General features: G+C 42.1%; 1 protein-coding gene across 3 annotated transcripts in view; it reads left to right on the forward strand.

Moving 5' to 3' along the window:
* Window positions 1-573: 573 nt before the first annotated feature.
* rbms1b (RNA binding motif, single stranded interacting protein 1b) overlaps window positions 574-26418 on the forward strand; it is a 29542-nt gene continuing 3697 nt past the window's right edge. For 2 of the 3 annotated variants that reach the window (XM_080536135.1, XM_080536136.1), the window contains exons 1-7: window positions 6739-7022; window positions 12916-13100; window positions 16739-16797; window positions 19003-19094; window positions 23927-24084; window positions 25450-25529; window positions 26140-26255. In XM_080536135.1, coding sequence (XP_080392261.1) covers window positions 6975-7022; window positions 12916-13100; window positions 16739-16797; window positions 19003-19094; window positions 23927-24084; window positions 25450-25529; window positions 26140-26255 — 738 coding nt within the window. In that variant the 5' untranslated portion in view covers window positions 6739-6974. Of the gene's footprint in view, window positions 705-6738; window positions 7023-12915; window positions 13101-16738; window positions 16798-19002; window positions 19095-23926; window positions 24085-25449; window positions 25530-26139; window positions 26256-26418 lie in introns of those variants that run through there. The other variant, XM_080536134.1, reaches the window with a different exon arrangement.

The raw sequence follows: 26418 nt of genomic DNA on the forward strand, positions 1-26418 counted from the left end.
TTCATATTATTGTAGACTATTATAAAAGGAGCCTGCTGAAAGATATAAACAATATTCTTGCCAACTGTTATAATGATATAACAGCGGCCGACTGGTCATCATTTCGTGAGCTTAGAATGATAAGGTTCTATCTCCGTTTAGGGTAGTTCAGAGATATTGAGCGTCAACGTTTTTACATTCCATTATGTTTTGTGAGATGGAACCTTTGTATTTTATTAATTACTAACTCAAAAATGTCAACATTTAAAATTAAAATAAAACACCACACAGGCACTAATGAACACCTAATGGATCAGATTATGTAAAAAAAACTAAATTTTGACAAAAATGGAGATAGAACCTTATAATTCTAACGTCACGATTTATAATCACCACGAATCTCCATAAATCTGACCAGGGTCAGGCTACCGGAACAGGTCCGACGCCCACGCAGAGACGCACTTCATTTGTCCGGAGCATAAACGGGACGGGTACAGTACGGAGGCTCTCTCTCTATTCTATTCTATTCTACTGTACTTCGCTATTGGGTGTAGTAGGGTGAGGTCTCTCCGAGAGAAGAAACACTGTGGAAAACGGAATCGACGGAAATACTGAAGTCACCTTCAGTTCCTGCGCTACCGCCCGGCTCACATTTCTAACAATTGTGGAACCAACAGATGTACCCCCAATACTCCTATTACCTCCCCCAATACCTGCAAGCGAAGGTAGGCTATAGTAAACCACTGTTCCGAAGTCGTGACGTTAGAATTATAAGGTTCTATCTCCATTTTTGTCAAAATTGAGTTTTTTTACATAATCTGATCCATTATGTGTTTATTAATGCCTGTGTGGTGTTATTTTTGAAATGTTGACATTTTTGAGTTAGTAATTCATAAAATACAAAGGTTCCATCTCACAGAACATAATGGAATGTGAAAACTTTGACGCTCAATATCTCTGAACTGCCCTAAACGGAGATAGAACCTTATCATTCTAAGCTCACGAAGTACTGAGTTTCTGGAATTTCTTCTATGGGTTCTTGATTTGAGGGCTATTTAGGGCTAATCTATTGATTGCTGGATATCATTTTAAAGTAGACATACATACAAGCAGGTTTAAAAAGACGAAGAACAGCGAATGCAGAACCTTTCGATTGTCCTACTAGATTTGGCTAAGACTAATGCACTCCAACACCTGTCGGAACTGTTTTTTTTTTTTTTTTTACTTGTGTACAAAATGTTGCTTTCACAGAGATTGTGCGCCATGGCTTTCCAGGGATTCCTAGAAAGAAAGTGCATGCAGACTAGCCTAGGAATATTTTTCAAAAACTCTATAAACTGTAATATAAAGATGTATTAAAATAGCTCATTATGAATTATTGATGTATCTTATTACTAGTCGTTTGGGGTTTTATAGATTTTTTTTTTTTGGGGGGGGGATTAGACTACATTAAAACAGGTTTGGGAGTACATCAGAGCATATCATTATTAATGTATTGATGTGCTTAAATTGAGAGGGCAAATAAGGGTCAGAGGACAAGCCCTTTAGTTGACCTAGAGACATCTCAACTGACTAACATCCAGAAGCTCCTGCAGGATAGTTTGCATCACTTAAGCTCCTGAATGTTTAATCAGCTTGGCTGCCTATTGAATGCCAAGGTCCCAGAGCAGCAGCCCTGCTGGCTACTTATTATGCTGCAGTGAATGAGGAGTATGTTTTCAAACAAGGACATAGATATCGAATATACATTGAACCAATATCATTATTATATTAGACAGGATTTAAGGTGGGCATCATGGGATACAGTGATCTGTCTTTTACAGAGGTCTGTATTGTTAAGATACATGCATATCATATCAGCATATCAACATATCATATGGTTAATAAAACAACCGTTTAATAACATCTTGATAAAGTTTGCCATAACATGAAGTCAAATTTGTTCTTGCTGATGTTATGAAGCCCAATAAGGGTCTCTAGTAAATTAGCTCTTCAAAACCAGACCTTCATGAGTCTTTGAATTTGATTCAAGAATAGAGCCATTCATGTGATTTAAAGGGATGTGCCCTTTCATTATGTTTTATGTCACACTCTGTATGTGTGGGGTCGGCCTTAATACAGTAGTGGCTTGTAAGCATTGAACAGGGCCCTGCTTCTGTCAATAGCAGGCATGGGGTACACATTAGCATTGTTAGGCCATGTCCTGCTGGCCTCCCTGCTTTTATCCAAATCAATTTACCCTATTATTATCCTATAAAGGGGCTTGGCACATGGATTTCCGGTACAGTATATGAACATGCTGTGTTGCACTTTTTTCATGGCTTAATTGTGTTTCTCTATTCAGTGTTAGAGTGTGTATAGCTATAGTGTGTAAATTCAGGCAGAGTTGAAATTGTGTAATTCATTATTTGGGCTGATTTACTATCATTGATGTTATGAAATTGCATTAAACATGGCAAAAAAACATGTTTTTCAAGCAGCTGTATTTCTGACTAGGCTGCTATACTTGATCTTGGAGACAGTTTTTTTATTCTAGTCCTTAGTTGTATTTGTTGGTGGTCTGGCCTTGTCAACATAAGCCTCTAATCAATGGACAAGGTGAGCATGTTAACGGCTATCGGAGGTTACACGCAGAGACTGGGAACAATGGCATTATGCTGAGGCTGAAAAAGCCCTATACAATGTTTACAATAAAGTTTGGAGAGTTGCCTGGCAGCGGAATGTACACAATGAAACAGCACAGTGGTGTTGCTCTTTATGTTTGAGCAGGGCTGAAAGAGCTCCCATTGTGTTCATATGATTCTCATTCTTAGGACTTTTGACATGGGGAAAATGAGGGCCTAGTGCACAATAATAGCCTCTGTGCTATTGGTTCACTCTGCCAAGTGGCCCTTTCATAAAAAGAGAGAAAACATTAAAACGTCCCATCATACCTATAAAGGTGTCAATGGGACACATGTCGATCATGAACGTAATCATATCTTATTTATGGTTCCTGTTGCGGTAGCCTGCGTGTTATCAATTTAAAAGGTGTGATGAAATCAAGCATCAGGAGCTATGATCGTAATTATGCAATTATGCAATTATTTGTGTTTGTTTGTTTTTTGTATTTGCAAGGTCAATTATCAAGAGTAGTCTGGGTTGAGTGAAATTACATTTTCACTTCCCATGAAGGCCTATATTTCTCTCCAGAACTCTGTTATTTATGAGGAAAACAGATAAGCATCTCAAATCAGGCCATTTCAATGATAATCAATTTCCGCTTTCTTGAATTATTTATGAAACCTTGCCAGGAGAATATGACATGTAATTGAAAATTGGAATATCAATCATCATTTATTTCAAGCAATATCCATATGAGTTATTTCTGCATATAATGAAAAAGAATATCAGTGGAGAGAGTGGATATGGAATATTACATGTTCACTTACAGTATGGAAACAAATAAAAAAATATCTTATGACATGAACGATAATATAAACCTTTTCCAAAAGGAATACATTAAGTTATAAAAGGCATTGTGAAATAGGCTCTTTATTGTATTTATTTTTATATGAAACCTAAACAAAATGGACTATGATAACCCTTAATCCCTTGTAAATAACCCTCAACTAACCACCAATAAGCTCTCTCATTGAGAAATGGGAGGTTGACAACCATACATCAGTGTTTGATATTCTATCCATCCGTGCTTTAAGTCAAACATAGATCACCTGCCACATGATCAGATCCCTAGGGCTGAAATCACATGGTCAGTGAATGCTTGGGGCAGATGGGCAGACTGCTGCCTGTCATGTGGATGCCTACTACAGCATTGCACTGTTAAAGCTTCACTCCCATTCGAATTACAACACTTTACACACTTTATCTACTTATCTACTTATTTATGTACTTCTAATCATGGATAACTCTTAGGAGAGCTGTTCCTACCCCACCGCCATGCCACCACCCCTTTTAGAGACAGAGTTGCGGATTTGTGGCCTCTCTTCCTGTGTGACACCCTCATACACACACACACACACACACACACACACACACACACACACACACACACACACACACACACACACAGGCCAACACAACTCACACATACTCATATACGGCTCTCTTTTGTGGCTGTCTTGTTTCCACCCTATACATATGCATGCTGAAAACCATCGAAAATGATTCTGTCTCTACCTCGGAGAGGCTTTGGCCTGCGACCTCACCCCCTCCATCCAGACAGGAAGGTAAACTGTTTTTTAAAGCTCCTTGGTGCTGCTGGAACCAGGGAGTTGTTGATGGGAGAGTAAGATCTCTGTCTTTTTGAGAGGAAGTGCTTTTAAACCTCAGCTGCTGTTAAGACAAAACCAAAGACCAGCGTTGTTTTTCCTCTAGGTGTTATGTGTGTTGTCTGATTTCATTTAACTAAAGAAGTCACTGATTTCATTACTGTCAAAGGAAAGGTGTTTTATACTTCTTCTAAGTGTCTAAAATGGAATGTATCTTTGTCATGTCTAAGTAGATCTCATGTTAAAGCCTGAATGTCTGAAGTGTGTCATCTGACATGCAGCCAAAGTGAAATTGAAAGGGTTCCACTGCAGGGGAGGAGCAGGCTTCCTGATCATTTGTTTGCTCTGCCGATTCAGCAGAGACAGCTGTATCATGTCAAAACAACCTACTTGGGGACTGATTTGTGAAAGTGTGAGATCTGATAGCCTCACTGATGGCTTCCCTGTAGGCTTCTCTGTGAGGTTCACTCGTAAGTGATCTATTTGTTAAACATCATGTTTAACAGTGAAGCTCAAGCAGCAGACTATAGGACAGCAGCTCAAATCTTTTCCACTGTCATTATAGTGTATCAGCTAAATGATGAAAGACAGTCCTTATTCTGCTTCTGTAATAACACAAGCTGCTCAATTAGTATTAATTAAAGCAATTACAAATTTTCGACACAAGATCAGATGTGTATATTGTCGTTACTTGAGTAATAACAGTTACTACACAAGAGGATTGTTAGAAAAACATGAGTGTGGGTGAAGGAGGGTGAAATAGATAGACAAAATTAGACAGGATTACATATTACCTTTGACTCCTGTATAAAAGGGATAGTTATACAAAAAAGGGGTAGTTATACTGTCACTCTCCTGGCTTGGTCCCCTTTCACTGAGTGACCTCAGCAGAGTGCTGACTCAGATCTCTCTGTTCCCTTTAACGGTGACCTATTGACACCACGTGGTGGCCTGAAGAACATCACTACACGCTCTGCTGGTGACACTTGGTGTCTTTTACGCAACTATATAATGTTAAAATCTCTGTATATATTCAATCATCACTCTCACTTTTGACTTTCCATCCAAAATGCTATTGAGGGGAAAAAAAGAAGGAAGGAAATGTTGACATTGCTCTGTTTGCAGTGGTCAAAAGAACAGATGTTGCATAATCTTATTAGCAGCTGGTTCAAAGCCCTTGACACAAAAGGGCAAACAAAAAGCATGCAGAGGATAGGCTCTGACACTGTGGGACTGGCCAGGGTGGACGAAGGAGATCACTATCAGAGCCTGGTCCTATAGGCTATTATGTGCTTTAGCCAACTCACCCAACTGTCATTGCCATGCCATATGCATGTCATGTACAATATGGTGCCAAAACATACAGATGCGAGGTACTGATATGTTGCTCATATCTGACTAATCATTTTGTTAAAGACAGGACTTGCAGTATGGGGTAAGAACGTTTAGGCAAGGATTAGAGGCTAAAGAAATAATGGCAGGACAAATGTTTTTTTTCTGTACAATGTCCTTGAGTTTGAGAAAGGCGCTTTTAAATAAAATCTACTATTATGATTATTTTAAGAAAAAAGGTCAGGATAGGTGACTTGCTGAAGGTCTGTGTTAATTCACTTTCTCCACCTCCACTGTTGGTTTTCCAGTCAGAATCAGAGACGTGTGAATTGGTTTTGATTGATAGTCTTCTAGGCCCAGTGCACCCTCTTTGTGGACTGTACTATGATCTACTATAATAATTGAGCTGGGTCACACTGTCACTCACAATCTGGATTTCTTAAGACTTGCAATGTGGAGCACAAGGCATTAATGCATCTTTATTTATCAGTGCACAACCTCAGTATTTGATTCTTTGATTATTTTATATGACCAAATACTTCCTACATCACGCAGACGAATGTCTTGCTTAGAGTGACATTATTCACAGTAAGGGTTTGATCAAACATGATTATTGATTATAGATAGGACTTAACAAGTGTCTTTTTTGCTCAATTGTTGTTGATCTTCACATTGAAATCTTATGTTAGCCTTGTTGTTACGTAAATGCACTAGTTTTTTGTTGGGCTAAGAGATCATTATAATCACCTCTTGAATTGTAAAGTTAAAAGCAAGGTTGTCGAGTACTGAATTGGCCCAAAATATATAAGTACTGCTCCTTTAACTATTTGATGGCCGCACTGTGGAATGTTAGGTATGCATTCCAGATTAGCCCAAGAGCAACAGAAGGGGAAACATTGTAACCATTTAACGCGTTGAGACCATACTGACAAAAAACATCAGCCATTAACTTCTACATAATTGTTTCGGTTTTATTGAAGACGATTATATCGGTGGACGTTGCAGAAATTAATAACAAATGATAGATTTGATGCTACACTGTGAGGTCGCCGTCCCTATTACCGGATAGTGGAATGGTTTCTCCCATCGTCTGTTCTGCGGAGGGACTGACTGCAAATCAATGAACTCACTCAAACACACGGGGTTGGGCAATCGAAGTTGGGACTAATTCACGGATACATTGCTTTTTGCGTTATGGTTATAGTAAACGTCAAATACAGTGTAATATAGGGTCTATGACAACCTAGAAGTCAACATTTTAGTACAATAAGGAGAATATCTATGTGATCAAATTGACAACTTTACTCAACCAGCCATTGGATACTACAGATAGTTGTTTGTAATAAATTACTAAGAAACGATCTCGATCTTGACTAATTGGGAAAATCGACGATGATTTTTGCGAATACTGGTAACCCATTGAGGACTCCGTATCGTAAGGTAAACAAATAAATAAATGTCAGTTTTATGTTTAAGAGGTAATGGTTCTCATCATCTGATTGGAATGACTGGAAGTCGCTAAACAGGTCTGATCCAGCCGTCTGTGTGACGGTAACTTAACCCAGATAGAATTGCAGGACAGAAATGTATTAATGTTCATATTTCTAACTAATCCATTTCTCTAAGGTTGTTGGTGCGACTGTAACTGTACGTCGGATGTTTCAGGTCAAAAAGCAGATGGGTAGTCTCATGCTCATCAACTTTATGTACTGGGAGTCTTATGAAAATATATTTAGATATGTATGGTTGGTAATCAAATGACATTATTCTGTCACATTTGACATCCCCAATCTGCCAGCCATGAGATAGAAGTGAAGCACACACAGACACCCACTCTCTAAAACTCCAGTTAACATTTTTATTTTGGAGATGTGTTCAAACACATAATAGGTAGAAGTGTCTAAAATGTTTTAAACAATTGTAACCTTATGCCAATGTCTATAACAAGTTAATAACAAGGTAATAGACCTCAGATAATAGTGAGGTCATGGATAATAAATGACCTTGTCATAATGAATGATAGCTTGGAAGACACTACTACACATCTAGCTGTTTTTTTTCCTCTCATGTGACTGTGAACATGTGTGCATAGTGAATGTAATTCAGTCATGCATCCAATTTCCCTCAGTTAGATATGGATTTTCATTTCTAACAGGTGAAAGTGATTATCGTGTTAAAGCCCCTCAGACTTAAGAGTGTGCAGTCATCATAACCAGCACAGTTTGAAGGGGCTGGGATGGGATGGGGCTCTTAAGGGCGAGGCCTGTTACTGGAAGCTCAGTGTATTTCCAGCTCGGATATGACGGGCTCTGCTAGTCTGGAGCCTGCTGATAAGATGCTGGGCTCTCCTCCCAGCACTAGTCGCGCAGCGTCCTGGAGCTGAATAGGCAGGCAGATGGATTAAACACAAACAGGCTTTTCAGAGCCTCAGAAAGGGAGTCGCACTCCTTGAGTGTGTGGGTTTAACCAGGACTGAAAACTGGGGGGTACTGTCTGTTGGCAATGCATTCTCCTCAAAGATGGTCTTTGTCCATAGCTAGTGGAGCTAGTGGCACACTTCCTAGTTTGGATCCTGCTGCCTTCCAATGGGAGGTGTGTGGATGTGTGTGTGTGTGTGGGGGAGTGTGTGTGTGGGGGGGAGTGGGGGAGTGTGTGTGTGTGTGTGTGTGTGTGTGTGTGTGTGTGTGTGAATTGATGTGCACGTTCAGCATACAATCTCAACCAATTATGTCATGAGCTATAACAGATACCAGAGATGCACCGATCTGATACTGTTAATCGGTATCAGGCCGATCTAGGCTGATGCCAGTGTGATGACATGACGCAAACTGTCATAAAACAACCTGCCAAACGCATGCATCGTTGACTAACGCACAGCTGAGATGACACGCGAGTGTGGTGACAACAATAACAACCCCTGTCTGGGTCTGAAATTACTTAACGCTTGAGACCATAAAAACAGCTTGTTGCAAAATGTGCAAGGCGAGTGTTTCAAGGGGGCAGTAGCATTTCACATTTCCCAAAATACCCTACTCGTATCAGCCTATTCAGTACTCGGAATTGGTATCAGTAATAAAAAGGTGGTATCGACAGTGCATCTCCAAAAACCTCTCTCTCTCTCTCTCTCTCTCTCTCTCTCTCTCTCTCTCTCTCTCTCTCTCTCTCTCTCTCTCTCTCTCTCTCTGTCTCTCTCTGTCTCTGACCAGAGTGAGGAGGTCCCAATCTAGAATCTATGGAGTCTGTCTGCCTTTCCAAATACTGTATATGAATATTGAAGCCTTATGTGACTACTGGGCAGATAAGCTCCTTTTGAAGCATTTCAACAAGCCTCAATCAGCTTCCTCTGTTGCTGTAGACTCATGCCGGCCATGACCTTTTTGCTCCCCTTTCAAATCTTTTTCATTGCTATGGATATCTATTGCGTTCTTTGGCTAAATCGATCAGAGATTGCATCTGATATGATATACATATTTATTGGATTACTGTTGTAGTGCAGCACACTGTACTAATCCCAATCAACCCTCCGAATGTATCAATCTGACTCTGATATCTTTATTTGCTTTCCAAAGAGATAACTGATAGATGTTATTATGCTATTGTCGTTATGATGCTCCTTTTCCACATCAGATGAGTCATTTCTCTTTGTGAAAGTCCTGTAATACGATGAGAGGAAGACCGTAGTGTGAAACGGAAATTCCTGTTCCTTATAGATTCCTGCATGGGATTTATGCCTTAAACCCAAACATCCAGGGGGTGCAAAATAAACATGAGACTCAGGGGTGTTGGATTTCCATCCTGAAAGAGCTGCATTTGCATGTTAACACAGTGCTTTGCTCCTTTGCTGTGCTTGGAAATACAGCAGTTTTTTTTAAAACAACCTTTACATAGTTAGAATGGTTATGGTTATTCATTCATAAAATCCAACGATGCATCATCATCAATATTGTAATTGAATAACCTAATGCTGAAAAAAGGTGGATCTAAAAAGGTGGTTCTAGAGCTGGTATGGTGTTTCTATGTCAGATTATTTCAGCTAACCTGAAAAGACTTATAATTGCAGATGGCTTAATATCACAAGCCAGCTGCCAACATTTTATATCATGAGGAATATCATGAGAAATGTCTAGCTGTATCCAGGAAAAATGTCAATGGATCCATTAGAGGAGGGGGTGGGGGGGGGGGGGGGGTCAACAATGTGGTTAGAGTGCATAGCTGGAGGACAACCCTCAGAGTTAATTGTAGTGGAATTGCAATCCCTTTGTGGGAAGGTAGCAATGTCATTTGTTGGGCTTTTCATTCCCGCCATACAGCGATATGCTCTCCCAAAGAGTAGTAGGCCTATGTGTCTGAAAGAAAAATTATGATGAACTACTTGTCGCCTTAAAAACAGCAGGTCAAGTTGGTTTCCGTGGTGGAGGCATGGGAACAGGAGGAGGAAGGATCTCTGGCTTGGGCTTGAGTCCAGGCTGAGATTGCTCAATTCTGTCACCACTTCATGCTTGGGATTCCATCAGCTTCCTCTCTCTCGCTATTCCAAAGAGGGGGAGGGGCGGTAATCAGTGTCAGACACACAGAACAGCAGACCCACAGAGCAGTGGAAGGGGTGAGCTGTTCGGAGGAGGACATCTGTGTCCATACAAACAGGAAACATGGCTCTTGCTCAACCACACAAGGGGTCTTTATTGAGATGTTGGAGAGTGTGCTATTTCTCGATAGCGCCTTGTGATCTGGTTTTACTTAGAAATTGAGGAATTGTGATATTCTGAAAATACTTCTGAAATGTGATGACCCGAAAAAAAAGTCAGGCGAGGACAGTAGATATACACTCACCGAACACGTTAGTAGGAACCCCTGTACACCTTCTCATTCATTCAGGTGGTGTAATGGTGTGGGGAATGTATTTTGGCACACATTGGGCCCGTTAATACCAATCAATCATCGCTTGAATGCCACAGCCTATTTGACTATTGTTGCTGACCATGTGCATCCCTTCATGACCACAATGTACCCATCTTCTAATGGCTGATTCCAGCATGATAATGCACCATATCACAAAGCAAAAGTCATCTCAAACTGGTTGCATGAACATGACAATGAGTTCAGTGTTCTTCAGTGGCCTTCCCAGTCACCGGATCTGAATCCAATAGAACACCTTTATGATGTGGTAGAATGGGAGAAGAAAATAAATCTGTCAAGTATCTATTATCTATATCTATTAGATTGTCTATAGTGCCTAAGATTTGTTTTTGGGCTGCTTTTTCCTTCACTGACAGTGGCATCTAAAATGATTAAAAATAAGATATTATAATAATAAAAAACGTTTAAAAGTGTATAATATATACTGTATTTAAGTGAGACAAATACACATTTTAGAGCATCTTGGAGCTTTAAATAAAATTGTTTATTTCATATAGTGGCATTCATTGTGGTTGCGCCAACTGACTTACCGGCTGCGCCACCTGACTTTTGCCACTGATTTCAAATTAAACAGGCCTATGCTAGCAATATCATACAAATCATTTTAAAGCAGAATGAGTAGTTTTATGATAAAATAAAGTCGTTTTACATTGGTTGTACCACCTGACATGGAAAGTGTACCATCCTACCTATGAGGTGAAACTATCTATTTTTATCAATATTTGAGGGAGATATTCACTCAGCCACAGATCCAGGGTCCACAGGGTCCTCTGGATGATGCAACATCTGGCTGATGCAATAGTCTCTTGATTTCAAAATAAAAGTCCCATGTTTACGGTTGTGCCACCCTGACATTTGAGAAGCACAAATTGCGGGACAAAAGTTCGTCAATTATCTCAATAGCTTTAAAACTCTTATTTTACTCTTAATATATATATATTCTTATTTGTAAACTTGTGTTTATTTGAAAGGTTTCAAACATACAATTATGCCACAGTATTTTATATTGAATGTACGTATTATTATTAAAATACCACTTTTAACAGTGTTCTTAATCTGTTCCTTTGCTCGGACGGTTGCACCACCTGACATTTTGGGGGTTTGAGATGCTAAAACACAAAGTAATCCATATTATTAGAATGTCATTGAATTAGAATTAGAATGTCATTGACCCAGATTCACAACTTGAAAGTGCTTGAAAAAGTGCACCTGAAAAATCAGGAATTGCGTGATGCATTCATGTCATCATGAACCACAATCTCAAAGGAATATTTCCGACACCTTGTGGAATCAATTGAGCCTTGAAGAATCGAGCCTGTTTTGAGAGCAAAGGGAGGCCCTACCCAGTATTAATATAGTGTTCCTAACAACATGTTTGGTGAGTATATATGTTACGGTACATGTGGGAAAACTAGGGTTAGGGTTAGGTGCTAGGGTGCTACGGTTAAGGTTAGGTTTAGGGGTAGGGGTAGGGTTAGGGTTAGGGATAGTATTAGGGTTAGGGTTAGACATGCCAAGCAAATCGACGTAGCACCTAACCCTAACCCTAGTTTTGCCACATGTACCGTATTCCCACATGTACCGTAACATACAGTACTGTATAGTATCATTAGTGCTGTGCAAGAAACTGGGTGGTGCTTGCCATTTTCCCAATCACACTGATACTTTATGTCTGGAAGTCTAATTCTGCATAGGAAGTCCATTGGGGCAGTCAGTGAAGCTATGAAGCTATGCTAGGGTATATGGTTGTTGACACCGACATGTCTGTTTGGGAGTCACCAGAGGGGTTGTTGGGAAGGAGAGGCTCTTTCACACTCACAGTCTTCAGTGTCACACTAGTGTCAGGGCTGCAGTTTGTCTGGACCCAGTTTGTGCTGAACTCTGAAGGAGATTGCTTTGCGGATATGTATCACTGTACTGTGAAACATTAATCCTCAGACTGTGGACACCAACTTGATGGAGTGCTAGAGTATCCGGACAGTTCATTTTTAGCATGCAGGGACATGGGAGATTTAGCTAGGCCACACAGTGATATGCATGTGGTGAAGCCAGATGGTCTCTGGTCTAGCACCTTGAAATACTGTTATTGGTTGCAGACTCAGTTCAAGACTTGTTTCAGTGGTAAACAGAGGAGACGCCGTTCATTGACCGAGCTATCTAAGAGGGTTAGAATTCATATGAATTTCAGACATGCTTTGTTTACCAACTAATTGAATTGCAGCCTTTCTAGGAATATTTACTTTGAGTGTAAGGTGGTCACTATTCAGTTGCAAGGCTATTCTATTTAGTCTTTTCTGTCTCTCTCCTTCTGTTCCCCCTCGCTTTAGCAACGGGGAGAAGTATGTTTGCACTTCACACCAAGATGTTGTATTGTCATGGACTGACTGACACCATTTTTCCCCCCTCCTTTTCCCAGCCACCTGTTGCCCCCCTCTCACACCCCATGGCTCCGCCCAGCCCCAGCACCAACAGCAGTACCAACAACAGCAGCAGCAGCAGTAGCAGTACTGCAGGCTGGGAGCAACTCAGTAAAACCAACCTGTACATCCGAGGGCTGCCCCCGGCAACCACTGACCACGACCTGGTCAAACTCTGTCAGCCGTGAGTACTAGCCTACACTTCCTCGTATGATTACAAAGTATCGATTGGGTATCGATTTTCTTCTTGGGCCTTGAAAGTGGGAGAGTTGGGGTTCAAAGCATTTGTTACTTATTGGAAGCCCGGTCGTAATAAAAACTGCCTGTTAAATGTAGTTAAATTGAGGTTAGATAACAAACTGGTAACACACTGGAAAGCCTTTGTCTCCTAATTATTTGTTAAAAATCAAACCACAACTAGCTATGTCCAATCACTGAGAGCAGCGCCAGCAAGCATAGCGAGGGGGGAGGGGACTGATATTTCAGAAGACGATGGCAAACACTGCAGGCCCAGGGTTAGAGCTGACAGGACTGTTACATCTGCATTTAAAATGATGAACAACCTTGAAGAGTACAAGGGCACACCAGAGTGCTGTGGCAGCAGACAGTATCTGGAGTAGAACAGCAGGGAGATCATATATTTATTGCAGTGGATGAAGGGGAGGTTTTAGCCTGCTCTCCTCCAAAGCCCATTGTGTTATTGTATACCTCACGTCTGCTGAGCCGAAAGACCACCGGGGGATGACTTTGAGATCTAATTTTCCTCTCCGAGACCCCCTGCTCTCCGCCAACCCTCCTCCTCTTCCACAATGTGGGTGTGATGTGTTGTTGACATTGCCACACATTCAACCCCTCTTCCAATCTGCTGGCACTGGCAGCAACTCGTCCCAGCTAAGTGTTTAGATAAAAAAATATATAACAGAATAGCTTCTGCATAGCATCCTACACCATCATGCTAATATGATTTTTCATATAAAAGCAAACCAAGAGAGGAGGACAGGGATACTAATTTATTGAAGAAACAAACATGTATATCGTATGTATTTGTACAGTGCGGGACAGTGTGACGATGCATGCATGATATAGTGGAAATCATATTATCCCATCAACTCTTGCACTGTGGATGGGTTGTCACTGAACAGCCGGTGTTGGCATTTAATATTTGGGATTAGAGTTAAGAGCTGAGGTTCAGGGTCAAGGGTTTGTGATCTTTTACCCTGTGTTGTATTTATCTTAATCCCTTTCTGGCTGAAATCCACTTTTACTGTTGGCCATGTAACTCACCCTGACCACTTTCCCCATTGTCAAAGCTTATTTTCAATGAATAGTAAATATTGGTATAAGGGTATGGTTTAGTTATACCATTTTCTCTCTAGAAATGATTGTCACCAAAGAACCAAATAAATAGTATTAGAACCTCTATTCCAGTAACAGCTTTTAGAAGTAGGTGCCCCATTTTCAGCCCTCAAAACAGCCTTTGCAATGCTCCTATCACATTTACCATGACTCTTTTATGTTTAAATTTAGGGATAAGAGCATATGCCACTGATTTGACTTAGAAAGGGATGGTTATCCGAACTGAGCTCAGACATACTGTAGGGTTAGATACTGTATACCTGCCTTCTTCTAAGTGGTCCCTTTCCATCATCTCTCCATCACAGCCTCTCTCTCTGGTCTAAGCCTATTGCTTACTGCTGCCATAGCTTTATCACTCTAATGTGATCTAACCTCTCTAACACCAGGAATTACGATAGATAGAGAGTATCATGTACTGTGTACTACATTTTAAAATGGTTTATAAACAAACAAACAAAATATTTTCCCCATTGTCTTCAAAATCCTAATTCAACTTGAAAACCTCTAGTAGTGTAGTTTATGCATGTGGGGTGCTGCTCTTGTTATTTCTTTAGATTGTGTAAATAATTGATGTACATTTTTACATACCACATAGGAGCACTTAGCCTCTCTGCTCATCTGACAGCTTTCAGTCAACATTAGTCTTTTCCTTCAGGCTTTAAACCCCGGCTCTGTGCAGACAGAAGCATATCCCTCAGTGCTGTCTCTACACAGGAATCAATAAGCATACAGGGAATCGTAACAGGAGCCGTCTCAGCCACTGTAATAGGATAAAGGCTGAGGAGAGAAGGCAGCTGAAATTGGAGTACATTGTTCTCATGCATGCCTCTCTTTCAGGGCTGACATTCTACCTGATTCAGGCTGCTCGCGTCTGTCTGACTGCACAGCGGTCTCAGCAACTCAACCCCACTGTGATAGGTTGTTAGTGCTAACTAATGGAACAGGAGCAGTCCTATTAGCTCAAATTGTCTTAAACACCAGCTCATTTCCCCCCGGAAGCTGTATGCAAACACAGACTAAAGATCTTCATCAGTTTCTTGAGTTGTAGCTCTGAGGCACTATACTGTTTAGTGTTCTAATCCCACTATGCAGCCTTATGAAATGAGTCAAACGGTGTCCTCTCTGTCACCTCCCCAGTGCCCCCAGATTAGAGAGCGAGTGTCATAATCCCGTCCCTTTTTTTAACCTCTTACTCCCAAAGCTTTACATTTTGCGTCCTCTTGATGGTGAGCCGATCTGAGATGTGTTCCCTGGTTGGCTAACACGGTGGTGATTCCTGTAATTGATTAATATGGAGGCAATTAGTGGAAACCCTTTATCCTCCAGGCTCTTTACCCACTAGAGCGCATCATAAGGTCACGGCAGCCTGGAGAGACACACTCAGCGCTTGCACAGATACACACACACACACACACACACATTATGCAGACCCACACATACACCCACATCGGACACACACACTCACACACACACACACACACACACACACACACACACACACACACACACACACACACGCAAAGTCAAACCCTGTAATTGGATTTTAAAAATCATGGAGACTTATTTGGTTGTTATTATTAACCCTCTACCTATCTAGCATTAGTGGCAGAGGCACTATGACCTTTCCCTCTGTGACGGCGGGTCTAAAAACATGCCACACGTTGTCTCTATGCCTGGGGGTCGGGTTGAAGGCCTTGCTTCCACCCAGCCACCACCTGCCCACCTCCCAGTGCAGGTCAAAGCTCAGACTTCCTCCTCCATTTGCAGAGAGCCAAACCCTCATTAATCACCCGTCCTCTCCTCTGGGCTGGTTTCATCTACTATACTATAGGTCTGTGGTCGTACGCTGTATGTTGTATTCATCATTGTAAAGAGAGAAAGCGGTCATGTATGTGCTCACTATCTGCTCTTTGCAGGCATTTTGTGTTCATTCTAAGTGGGGTAGCTTAGTGTTGAAAAGAACTGCAGTGCTGCCAGTGTTTAGGGGTCAACGCTGAGTTCATTTGTTAAAGCTGGCAGCAACATTCTATGCTGCACCACATAACTGTTAGAGCAAAGGATGTGACTGTGGAATATTATCAAGTCCCCCCATAACCCCTGTTGTCAGGTCACAAATACAAATACAGTAAGGCACATTTTTATTCTGGTTTATTACTATGCACTTTTCAGATTTTCTGAAAAATGTGAATACCTTTTCAGTGTGTTTATAACTAGTAGCTCCAGCATCTGTTTGGCAGGAAGTAACAATAGGCCTCTAGAATACTTTTGTGTTTTATAAACCATGGCAAACTTTGCTCCAACGCTGCAGAGACACTCAAATCCACATGGAAACGACTTCCTGTTTCTCATGCTTTCCTGGTGATGTCATAAATTCTTGTGCAAGCCTCCCTCTTTGTGTCTTTTATAACAGGCTGTCTCTGTCTGGTCACTCAACAAACAACACCTTTCTTTGTGCTTCTCTCCTAGGTATGGCAAAATCGTATCAACAAAGGCAATCCTGGATAAGACAACAAACAAATGTAAAGGTGTGTATGTTTTTCTAAATGTTTTTACGACACGTTTTCTGTAACGTGACAGGGCCATTTTGGAAACAGATTTGGACCCTCTCCTTTCTGTGTTTTTTTAATGTACAAAATACACACACAAATCAAAAAGTCATGCTCATAAAGGTCCTCCAGTCTTGAGCAATATAAAAGCCTATCACATGTGTCCTCCTCGAGGAGGTATTGCGTGTCTCATACACAATGAGTCATTGTAAGGCAGGATAGCACTCTAGTAGCTTCAGAGCTTTGACTCTGGTGAGGGTTAGACATCCAGTCTGAGATAGGACACAGAGGACCTTTCCCATCATCCTCATAATGCCATTATACTGAAAGACAATAGCCAGGCTGAGGGAGCCATGAGGCTTGACCAGGGCCCTGTTTGACTCATGCCGTGGGTTTGGCAGCACAGCACAGTGATCTAACCGCCCTCTGCCTTGCTGAAGTCATCCAGCAGCTATGCGGCTCCCAGAAGGGCAGGGCTAATCAGGAAACAGACAGACAGGCTGGCTAAAGACTACCAACCCACTTGGTGTTATTTTAGTCTCGGCCCATGACTGTTTGTTGGGCTCTGTCAATGCGATGGGCGGATACTGTGGAGGAAATGACAGCTTGGGCCCTGCCTCTCTGGAGCATGACGGTCTTGGCCTCAGGCCCTAGGCCCTGGCAGGCAGGCAGGCAGGCAGCACCCTATCCTGTTCTGGATTATAAAGGTGAACACTGCAGCACAGATGGGCTGAGGAAAGAGCTCTGCCACTGTCCTCTGGATTATTTAGATGCTAACTAATCACACTTATCCCTACAAATTTGACACTTCTGTCAAACGTCCTGTAGACTTTATTGTGGACGATAACCACAACTCACAGCTTGCATATCTGTTCAGTTTCTCTACTGTATATTACCACAACGACAACAACAACAAAATTCCTTCTTCTAGCATTATGACTGCCAATGGCCCCTGGCCTAAGCATAGATTACTTTTCTTGCGATGAGTGATGGATAGATGATTCACCTCCTTAGACAAATGTATTTGCTGTAAGTCACTTTGGATAAAGGTGTCTGCTAAATGCCAAAAATGCCAAAATTCTATTTTGCTTAAGATACAAATTGGAAAGGCCAACTTACAATTTCCAAAAGAGATTTGTGCTTATTGGGAACATAACTAGTGCTTTTAACAGTATTAGCAGATATGAAAGCCCAGTATAATATCTTACACTCCCTCTACATTCTGCATCATGTTAATTTGTGCTGTTTATCGTCAATATTTGTTCTCATTGTGCACACAGAAAGGCTTTCTGAAAGGTTGTTTGATAGTCAAATATAGAAGCGCCAGTGGAGAGAGCAGGGGGGACTGCAGGTCAGGCCAGTATGTAGCCCCCAGGGGACACAAAGAGCTGACCTGAGCCCTGAGTGGCCTGAGAACGTCACCACTGCTATATGCAGCCTCAGCACTATCCTCCCCCACTACCTCACCACCACCCTGGGCCTGGGCTATGGAGAGCCTCACTCAGAGAGAGTCCCTCCATCCGCCTCACTGTGCTATCTGTCAATCACTTCCTGTCACTTGCGGTCGAGAATATGAGATAACGCTCAAATGTTCACCTCTAATATACCGTAGGCAATGTCGTCTGACCTCATTGTGTTTTACTGATTTTTTTTATAGTTACAGCTACAGTATATCATAGATTTATTATAAGTGTTCATTGTATGTGTTGTTACCAAGTCTTCTTGTACCTCATATACTTTGTATTTACATTAATTTGGTATTTATTCATTATTCAAGTACAACATGAACAAAAAAAAACTAGCCTTATTGTATCCAGAGCTTTGTCCAGGTAGGTTGTACAGTATATGAATGAATGGTCTTTATTGTCATTGCTATAGTACAGGTACCAAACAACGACATTTGGGAGGGGTGGCTCCCCTGGTGCTAGGAAAGAAAAAAAAGAAAAAAAGAAAAGAATAAAATAAAAACAAGAAGGGAAAGGAGCTGGTTTACATAAATAAAGGCTATGTACACTATCCACTATACTATACTATACAGATAAGACGACTAGGGTTGTCATATTGCACATAGTGTTATTGCACATTCATTTAAAGTGTCGCAGTATATTGCACATTCATTTCAAGTGTCGCAGTATATTATCCAGTAGGAAATATGAATTGACTGTGTGATGTTTTGTTCCTCAGGTTATGGCTTCGTAGACTTTGACAGTCCTGCCGCAGCTCAGAAAGCCGTCACGGCTCTGAAGACCAGCGGGGTCCAAGCCCAGATGGCTAAGGTGAGGGTATGCTTCCAGTCTAATTCTACTCTCCTACACTTACATATTACTCACCTGACCTGTAAGTGCACAATGGCCTATTGATCTGGGTAGTCTTTTTATTTGCGTCAAAAAGCTGACTTTCCTGGCATTACACATGGGATTGGCATCTCCCTGCCAGGGGTGCGTGTGGACCCCCCAAGTTTGGCTTCTGCTCCTGCGAGACTCGGTGGTCACTGTGTTGTAATATGAGCTCACAGGCAGAGGGGGGAGTGTGTGTGTGTGTGTGTGTGTGTGTGTGTGTGTGTGCATGCATGTGCGTGTGTCTATGTGTGAGTGTTTGCTTGCATGAGCTTGTGTGTGAGTGACGTTTCCTAAAGGCATTCCTGTCAGCTGAGTGCTCGCAGGCGTTGGGAATCTGCCCTGGGGACGTGTGTCTAAGCCTCTCCAGGGGCAGAGAGGAGTCAGTGTGTCCTCCCTCTAAAACAGGCCAGGCTCATCTGTGTGTTCTCATCAAAGAACCCATTCACACCCGCCTTTCTAAAGCTGCTTCCGGAACCGGGTATACCGGGTATAGGCAAATATGATGTGGAAACCGACTTCCCTAGCTCCCCTCCCACCACACCCAAGGACGTTCTATACACAATATGTTTTTGTATGCGCTGCCATTTCTGAATGGATAGTCTAAATGTGCAACAAGCGCAGGCTGATCTGTCATTAGAGCCTAGCCTTAGGCAGGTATGAGGCTGGGCTTGACTAAACACTGTTGAGTTGTGGCCAGCATTCTTGCAGCTGCGTCTACAGTATGTAGTTTTCCTCTTAGATTGTAGCCTTTGCATTACCCTAAGTGTGGTAGAATGTCTTTTCAAAGTCTGCTTCTAAGGTGGACTGAGCTCAGTGGTGCTTTATACTGAAACTGACTTGAGTTTCTGGTGGGCAGATATTTCACGTTGTTGGTCTTCAAAGGGCAGTTGGGCTGTAATAAGTCAACGAACAACGTAGTTTACATTCTGGGACAAGAAAAAGGGAAGTCAATAATTGGAGGTCGTCATGGCAGTAGACCCAGTAAAAAGTTGTGGAAATCCGGTAACCAGACGTACGAGGATACTTAAATTCACTTAACTTCAGTCTGTGAATCTCTCTGCAGCGTCTTGACATGCCTCTGTGCCCCTATTTAACTTTTAATTAAAAAATAGTGCTGTTTGGTGGGGCGCCCAAGTTTAATCTAGGTATTGTTGAAGGTAACAACAGGCATTTCAAAAGTCGGAGTGGCCTTTGAGTTTTTCACTTTTTCTCATTATTACTACTACGGCTTGCATGGGATTAATGGACTCTTTTAACAAAGGTCTTTTTTCCTCAGAATGTTTTTTCTCTGCCCGGACACCATTTAATAGGGCCTTCAGTCATTATTATTTAAAAAGCAGGTGGGTGGGAAGTCCTTCAAATAAGGCTTTCCTATAGAGGAGTTGGTTCTATTTAAATTCTAACATCTTGCAGAAGTAATTTGATATCAGAAGGCTGAGACCCATTGCTGTTTGTCCATACGCTTGCCCTTGGAATGACCAAAGTCAATTATGGATAAGGGGCATTTTGTTTTGGACATATTTTTTACATAAATAGATGACAGACAGCATTTACGGCAGACCAGACCATGTGTTAACTAGGAGTGAGTCCCTCCCTCTGAGGCTAGAAAATCGTTCGGTTGTGTCCCCCTCCATCATGAGTCACATGACACGTAATGACTAACTGGTTCACCGATGACCCCATTCACGGCACAAACAGATGTCTTATCTTGCTGCCAAATTTCTGTCCCTGATTTTTTAAGAGCTGTTCCACACGCACAGGAAAGGCTTTTTTCTCTCTCTTTCTCTAATTTCTCTCAGATGATGTCAGTGTCAGGCTTATAGAGAAGTTATTACTCTGCGTGACTCAAGGGTAAAACGTGCGGTAATTACCCCACACTCAACCTCTCCCTTTGATCCACAAACTAAATGACTGAAATTCCTTTTTGGAATACAGGCTGTGTGTTGGCCAGGTTAGCTTTATTTTCACTCGCTTTTTTCCCGATTCCAGAATTCACATGTTTGAACAAAATAACAATGGCCGCTGTCACAGGGTCACTGTTATTAACAATATATCTATGGCTTCTATGATATGATATTTTTAATGGTCATTTAACTGGATGAATGCTTTGCCCCCCGTTCTAAGAGGTAACCCATAAAGGGTAAAATGGTAAGGCAGACTATTTGCCCTTGAATATAATTAGTGTGTGGCTGTGAGTGTGTGTGTGTGTGTGTGTGTGTGTGTGTGTGTGTGTGTGTGGCAAGTGGGGAGGAGGAGTGTTACTGATGGCTGCCCCCCCCTTCCCTCAGAGCTCTTTAGAGTTATTAGAGCATCGCAGAGCCCCTGATGCTACTAAAGCACCCTGCTCCGTCCCCTCACCTCCTCATCCCTCCACCCGTCCTTCTGATTGAACACCTTCTCTAGGTGCTGTCCTATGTAAAGGGGGGCAATTCCTTGTCCTTAATAGAGAGATGTTGATTTTTCTGTCAGCGTATTACTTCAGTAATCCAATCCCGGCTCTGTAGCTCGGGTCTGAATGCGGCAGGGCGCTGATGAATATTAATGAGGAGCCGGCCTCTCCCCGGGGACCCGTAGCCTTGTCTTATGTTTCTGCTGATGCTATTGAAATACAGGAAGAAATCAGCTGAGGTAGGTTCTGAAGGAAGCAGCCGTGAGCTGCATGCAAATTACTACTCATCACTATTCATGGTTACCCTTTATTAACGTAAAACCCCCTAACCAGACAGGGACAGGCGAGAGAGAGAAACAGAGACATCATGGGTAGATTGAACCCCATAGAAGGGGGCGTCGATGTACTGTAGTCAGACAGATGTCTGGGAGTAGGCATTATTCTAGTTTCACTGTGTGCAGTGTTGGTGGTGAAAACAATTCTCCTTCATACAGTACCTGTGTGTCCACAACTGAAACCGTTTTTAAATGAGAAAATGAAATGAGTCTCGGGCCCGATCCCAATTCACCCCTACGGCTTCTTTTTGCGCGTTCACGTTTAGGGTAGGGCTGTCCCAATTCATTTTTCATCGAGGGCTAGGGGGAAGGGGGAGGGCTATCCACGGCTCCGTTTGGAGATTTCCGGGGACCACGCTCGATTTGGAGTCATGACCCTCCCTCCCAGCATGCATTGCGAATCATCTACAGAAATCTGATTTCGCTCTAGGCAATGCGAAAGACAACCACGAATGTCATTTACTTTTTCTGTAATTACTTACAGAAATACACCTTTCCACTGTTCCAAAGTCCAGCGCACCGTTTGACAGCGGATCTTATTAAACCAAAACTACCTGCAATCTAATCCGAGCAGTTGTTATTATGGATGTGCCATTTTTGATGGAGAGCAGTGAGCAGGAGACTGGATGTGAGCATGTAGCTGACTAATGCCATGGACAGCCAGCGTTCCTGTCACATTGGTTTTCGGAACGCCATAAAAATAAATCTGCGCTCCCTGTCTAACGTATGACAGTGCTGCATTTTGACATTTCATGTCGCATTTCCCCCCGTTGAGCTGTATAGCGGCACTTATTAAACCAAAACAACCGTTATCTATCTAACGTTACATATTTTAAGGCTGATTTGTGCATGATAGTCATGCATTTTTACATGTCTATTTTCCCCCTTTAATGGCATATGACGCCCAAAATGTTACTAAAGTTGAGCCGCGAAGTTGTTGCACTGTTGTCCTATATCATGGATATTATTATGTTGATGTGCTGTGTCTAACGTTACAGGCTGATTTGTGCATGACAGTCGTATGTAGAGGACAATAATAGCAAAACTATTACCTGGGCACTTCCTTTAGACTACCAAAGCAAGACACCGGAGCACTCATATCTGCACGTTTGTCATAGGGTGACAGTCACCCTGTTCCTCTGCAACAAACGCAGATAATTGGCGTCCCAGTCCAATGGAAGCGTCTGGCACAGCCTTCCCATAGAAATACATAGGAGCGGGATTCACATTTCCGAGATGTACAATCCTGTTTATTTAGAAATAAATGATTACCTGTGTCGTTTGACAGCGGATGATGGTAGACATATTTAATGTAATGTTATCTATCTAACATTAGGCTGATTTGTGCATGATAGGCACGCATTTTGACCTACTTCCATGTCGTTGTTATTATGTAATATTATTGATGGGTTATATCATTTAATGTAATTTCAATGCATTATAGACCACGCAACAGAAATAAACACAGTTGAAGAAGGCATTGTGAGATGTGTGAAATCGCCGGCAATTTATTAACGCGTCATCCGCACCGCGTCTATTTAAACGACTGCTGATGACATATCGGTCGTGAAGGGTTGTCCCATTTCATAGGGGAAGATTTCAACCACTACGGCTTGTGGCTCTGTTCGGAGGCCTTGGATCCAAAGCGAGTGGCACTCCAAAACGAGCCGCAGGGATAGAAAAGGGAATCGGGATCGGGCCTTGGGCCCTCGATTTTAGCCCTACCCCTCCATTTTGCACGTTCACATGCAAGCTAGGGGTGTCCCAATTCTTGTTTTCATGTAGGGGTATGGCCAAAGAGGTTTACAGCCCTCCAAACTGAGTTTTTTAAGGACCAGAGTCCGAAGAGAGCCACAACACTCTGTCTTATGAAATCCCAGAATGCCTTGCAAATCATTGTCACGATAGTGAAAACAGGACTAAGCAGGAAGAGGGATTGGGCCTTGGTGTTGTTCTGTCTTACTTTAATATTTATCTTAATATAGGTGTTGTTATAAATATGCCGGAATTCTTTTTGAAAATATGTGTCTCTCTTTTATCCCCAGCAACAAGAACAAGACCCCACCAACCTGTACATCTCCAACTTGCCCCTGTCCATGGATGAGCAGGAGCTGGAGAGCATGTTGAAGCCCTTCGGCCAGGTCATCTCCACGCGTGTGCTTAGAGATGCCAACGGAGCCAGTCGAGGAGTGGGCTTTGCAAGGTCAGCTACTGGCATGAACACCCTCACACACGGAGGTCTTGAACTGCAATTACCCGGCCCTTTTCTGGTATTGGCCTCTGATTAGTGATGCCAAAGTGAGCATATTATTGTTGTGGTAAGGAGCCACAAGACCCAGGTATCTATCTAGTAGTTGTGTAGAAAATCTGGAGAGAATCCCAGGTCATGCATTAGGTTTTATAGGCGTTTAATAAAAATGTTTTATGTGTACTCCCTCTTGTTTTGAATCAATTGTGACACGGTCTGGTGAAAAGATCCGCATGTCGGCAATTCTCAAGTCGTCCAAATGACCAAAAAGCTTATTTTTAATGTGTTTTATATTATTACGAAAGTTTAAGTGTTGAAGAGCCCACTCGATATAACAAACAACAGTTTTAGGATCAATAAATACTAACCCTAACCCTAATTTGTGAATTGGATTCACTGTATCGTCCGCCATAGTCTACTGGGTAAGTGATACATGACGTAGGTTTTAGGAGTTCAAAAGCAAGGACTGTGTGATCATCTAATTATGCGTAGTTATTGTGTTTTTAGCATGTTGATGTTCTATCAGCGTGTTGTGATGTGCTAAACATGCAGTTAGATGTTCATAGTGACCCTCCTTCTTCGCTACTAGCAGCTGTTTCGCATGTGTTTTGATTCAGAGCGGGTTTCTCCGGTATTTGGTTTGAGGTGTACCAACATTCAAATAAGCATATCGTCTTCATCTATTTTCAATGTATATGACACATCATTTGAAAGCTCACAGTCTGCACTTTCATAATCTGGAAAAAATAAATAAAATGACCTTGCCCTACTTGAGGAATTTTTCACCAAACCCTGTTGTGGAATTGTGGACCACAATTCATAGAGAAAGAATGAGGGAACACAATGCGTGGTTGATTATAGGGGACACAGCGTGAAAAGTTAAATGTATTGAAGTGTCTCTTGAAGAACAGTTTTGCAATGACTGGGTGGTTTAATTATAGTGTTAATATGGGCTCCTCCTCCTGTCATGCCTACATAACAGGACACTGAGACACACCTGAAACGGAAGTCAGGGACAAGACATGCCAAGCCCTCCCATTCACAAAGAAACACAGTCAATTGTACATACTTAGTGTCTATGTATCCATTGACACATGCATGCAGGTTCCCTCAGTGTGTAGAGGGGAGACATTTAACCTCAGGTGAACTCTGGGGCCTTGTTCCAACTGATAGATCAAAGTTCAGGGTATTGATCTTTTCCCGAAAAGGAAAGAAAACATTTGTTGGAAACGTTTGTTTTGTGTTCACCAGTTTGATGCTACAGCACACAGTCATCTATATTTTGGGGAACTAATTCGATTTGTCACTCGTATGTTTCAGGATGGAGTCGACAGAGAAGTGTGACGCAGTGATTTCTCACTTCAACGGGAAGTTTATTAAGATACCACCTGGAGTTCCAGGTAAGACACGCTGCCATGACTCATAATCCACTCTGTGAGCAGTAGCATCCGCTCTCAAGTAGCCTCATATCCCCTCTAATTTCTACGAAAGATCTAAAATTGCAATAATGGTGGCAAAGCGATGGCAATGGTATCACAATGATTACACAGCTTCAAATTGCAATTCAATGTTTGCGTTATTATGGGTATGTTATGGGTGATATGGGATGAAGCTTCAATGGTGTTGATGGTGGCAGCTGCTCTTTCTCTCTCTCTCTGCACCTAGAAGGAGGCTGTGCTGTATCTCTGGTGAAGGGCCCTCCCATACACTCAGCCCTATGAGGCTGCCGGGTGTAGTCTTCTTTCCCACCCATAAGCTGCTTTTTAATTGGATTATTAGACGGATATAGTCTCCACTGGCCTAGCCGCCTGTAGGAGAGGGAGGGAATTACAGTCACACAGCTGCCAAACGAGATATCTATGTCCTCCGCCTTCCTTGTTAAAGACTCAGCCTAGGCCCTGTGTGGATGATTGACAGTACAGTGAGGAATGTCAACAGCCCCATGCGTAGAAAGCCCCCCTCCTCCTTTTGTCAAACACTTCCCCCCCCCCCCCCCCTCTCTCTCTCCAGCGCCTCCTGAGCCCTTGCTGTGTAAGTTTGCTGATGGCGGGCAGAAAAAGAGGCAGAGCCAGAATAAATTTGTGCAGAATGGCCGTATGTGGGCAAGAGACGGAGATGCCAGGCTGGTAAGTTCTTCCCTCTCCTATCAGCACATAATTACCATGACTGAGGATGATGGCATGTGATTGGATAAAGAACACAAATTCACTGAGGAAAAAAACTCACACGAAGGTCATGTGCTTAAGCGCGTTTAAGAAGAATATCATGAGTCAAGGTCAAAACATAGAC

Source organism: Nansenia antarctica, assembly GCF_963989245.1.
Source record: "Nansenia antarctica genome assembly, chromosome: 7".
NCBI lineage: Eukaryota > Metazoa > Chordata > Actinopteri > Argentiniformes > Microstomatidae > Nansenia > Nansenia antarctica.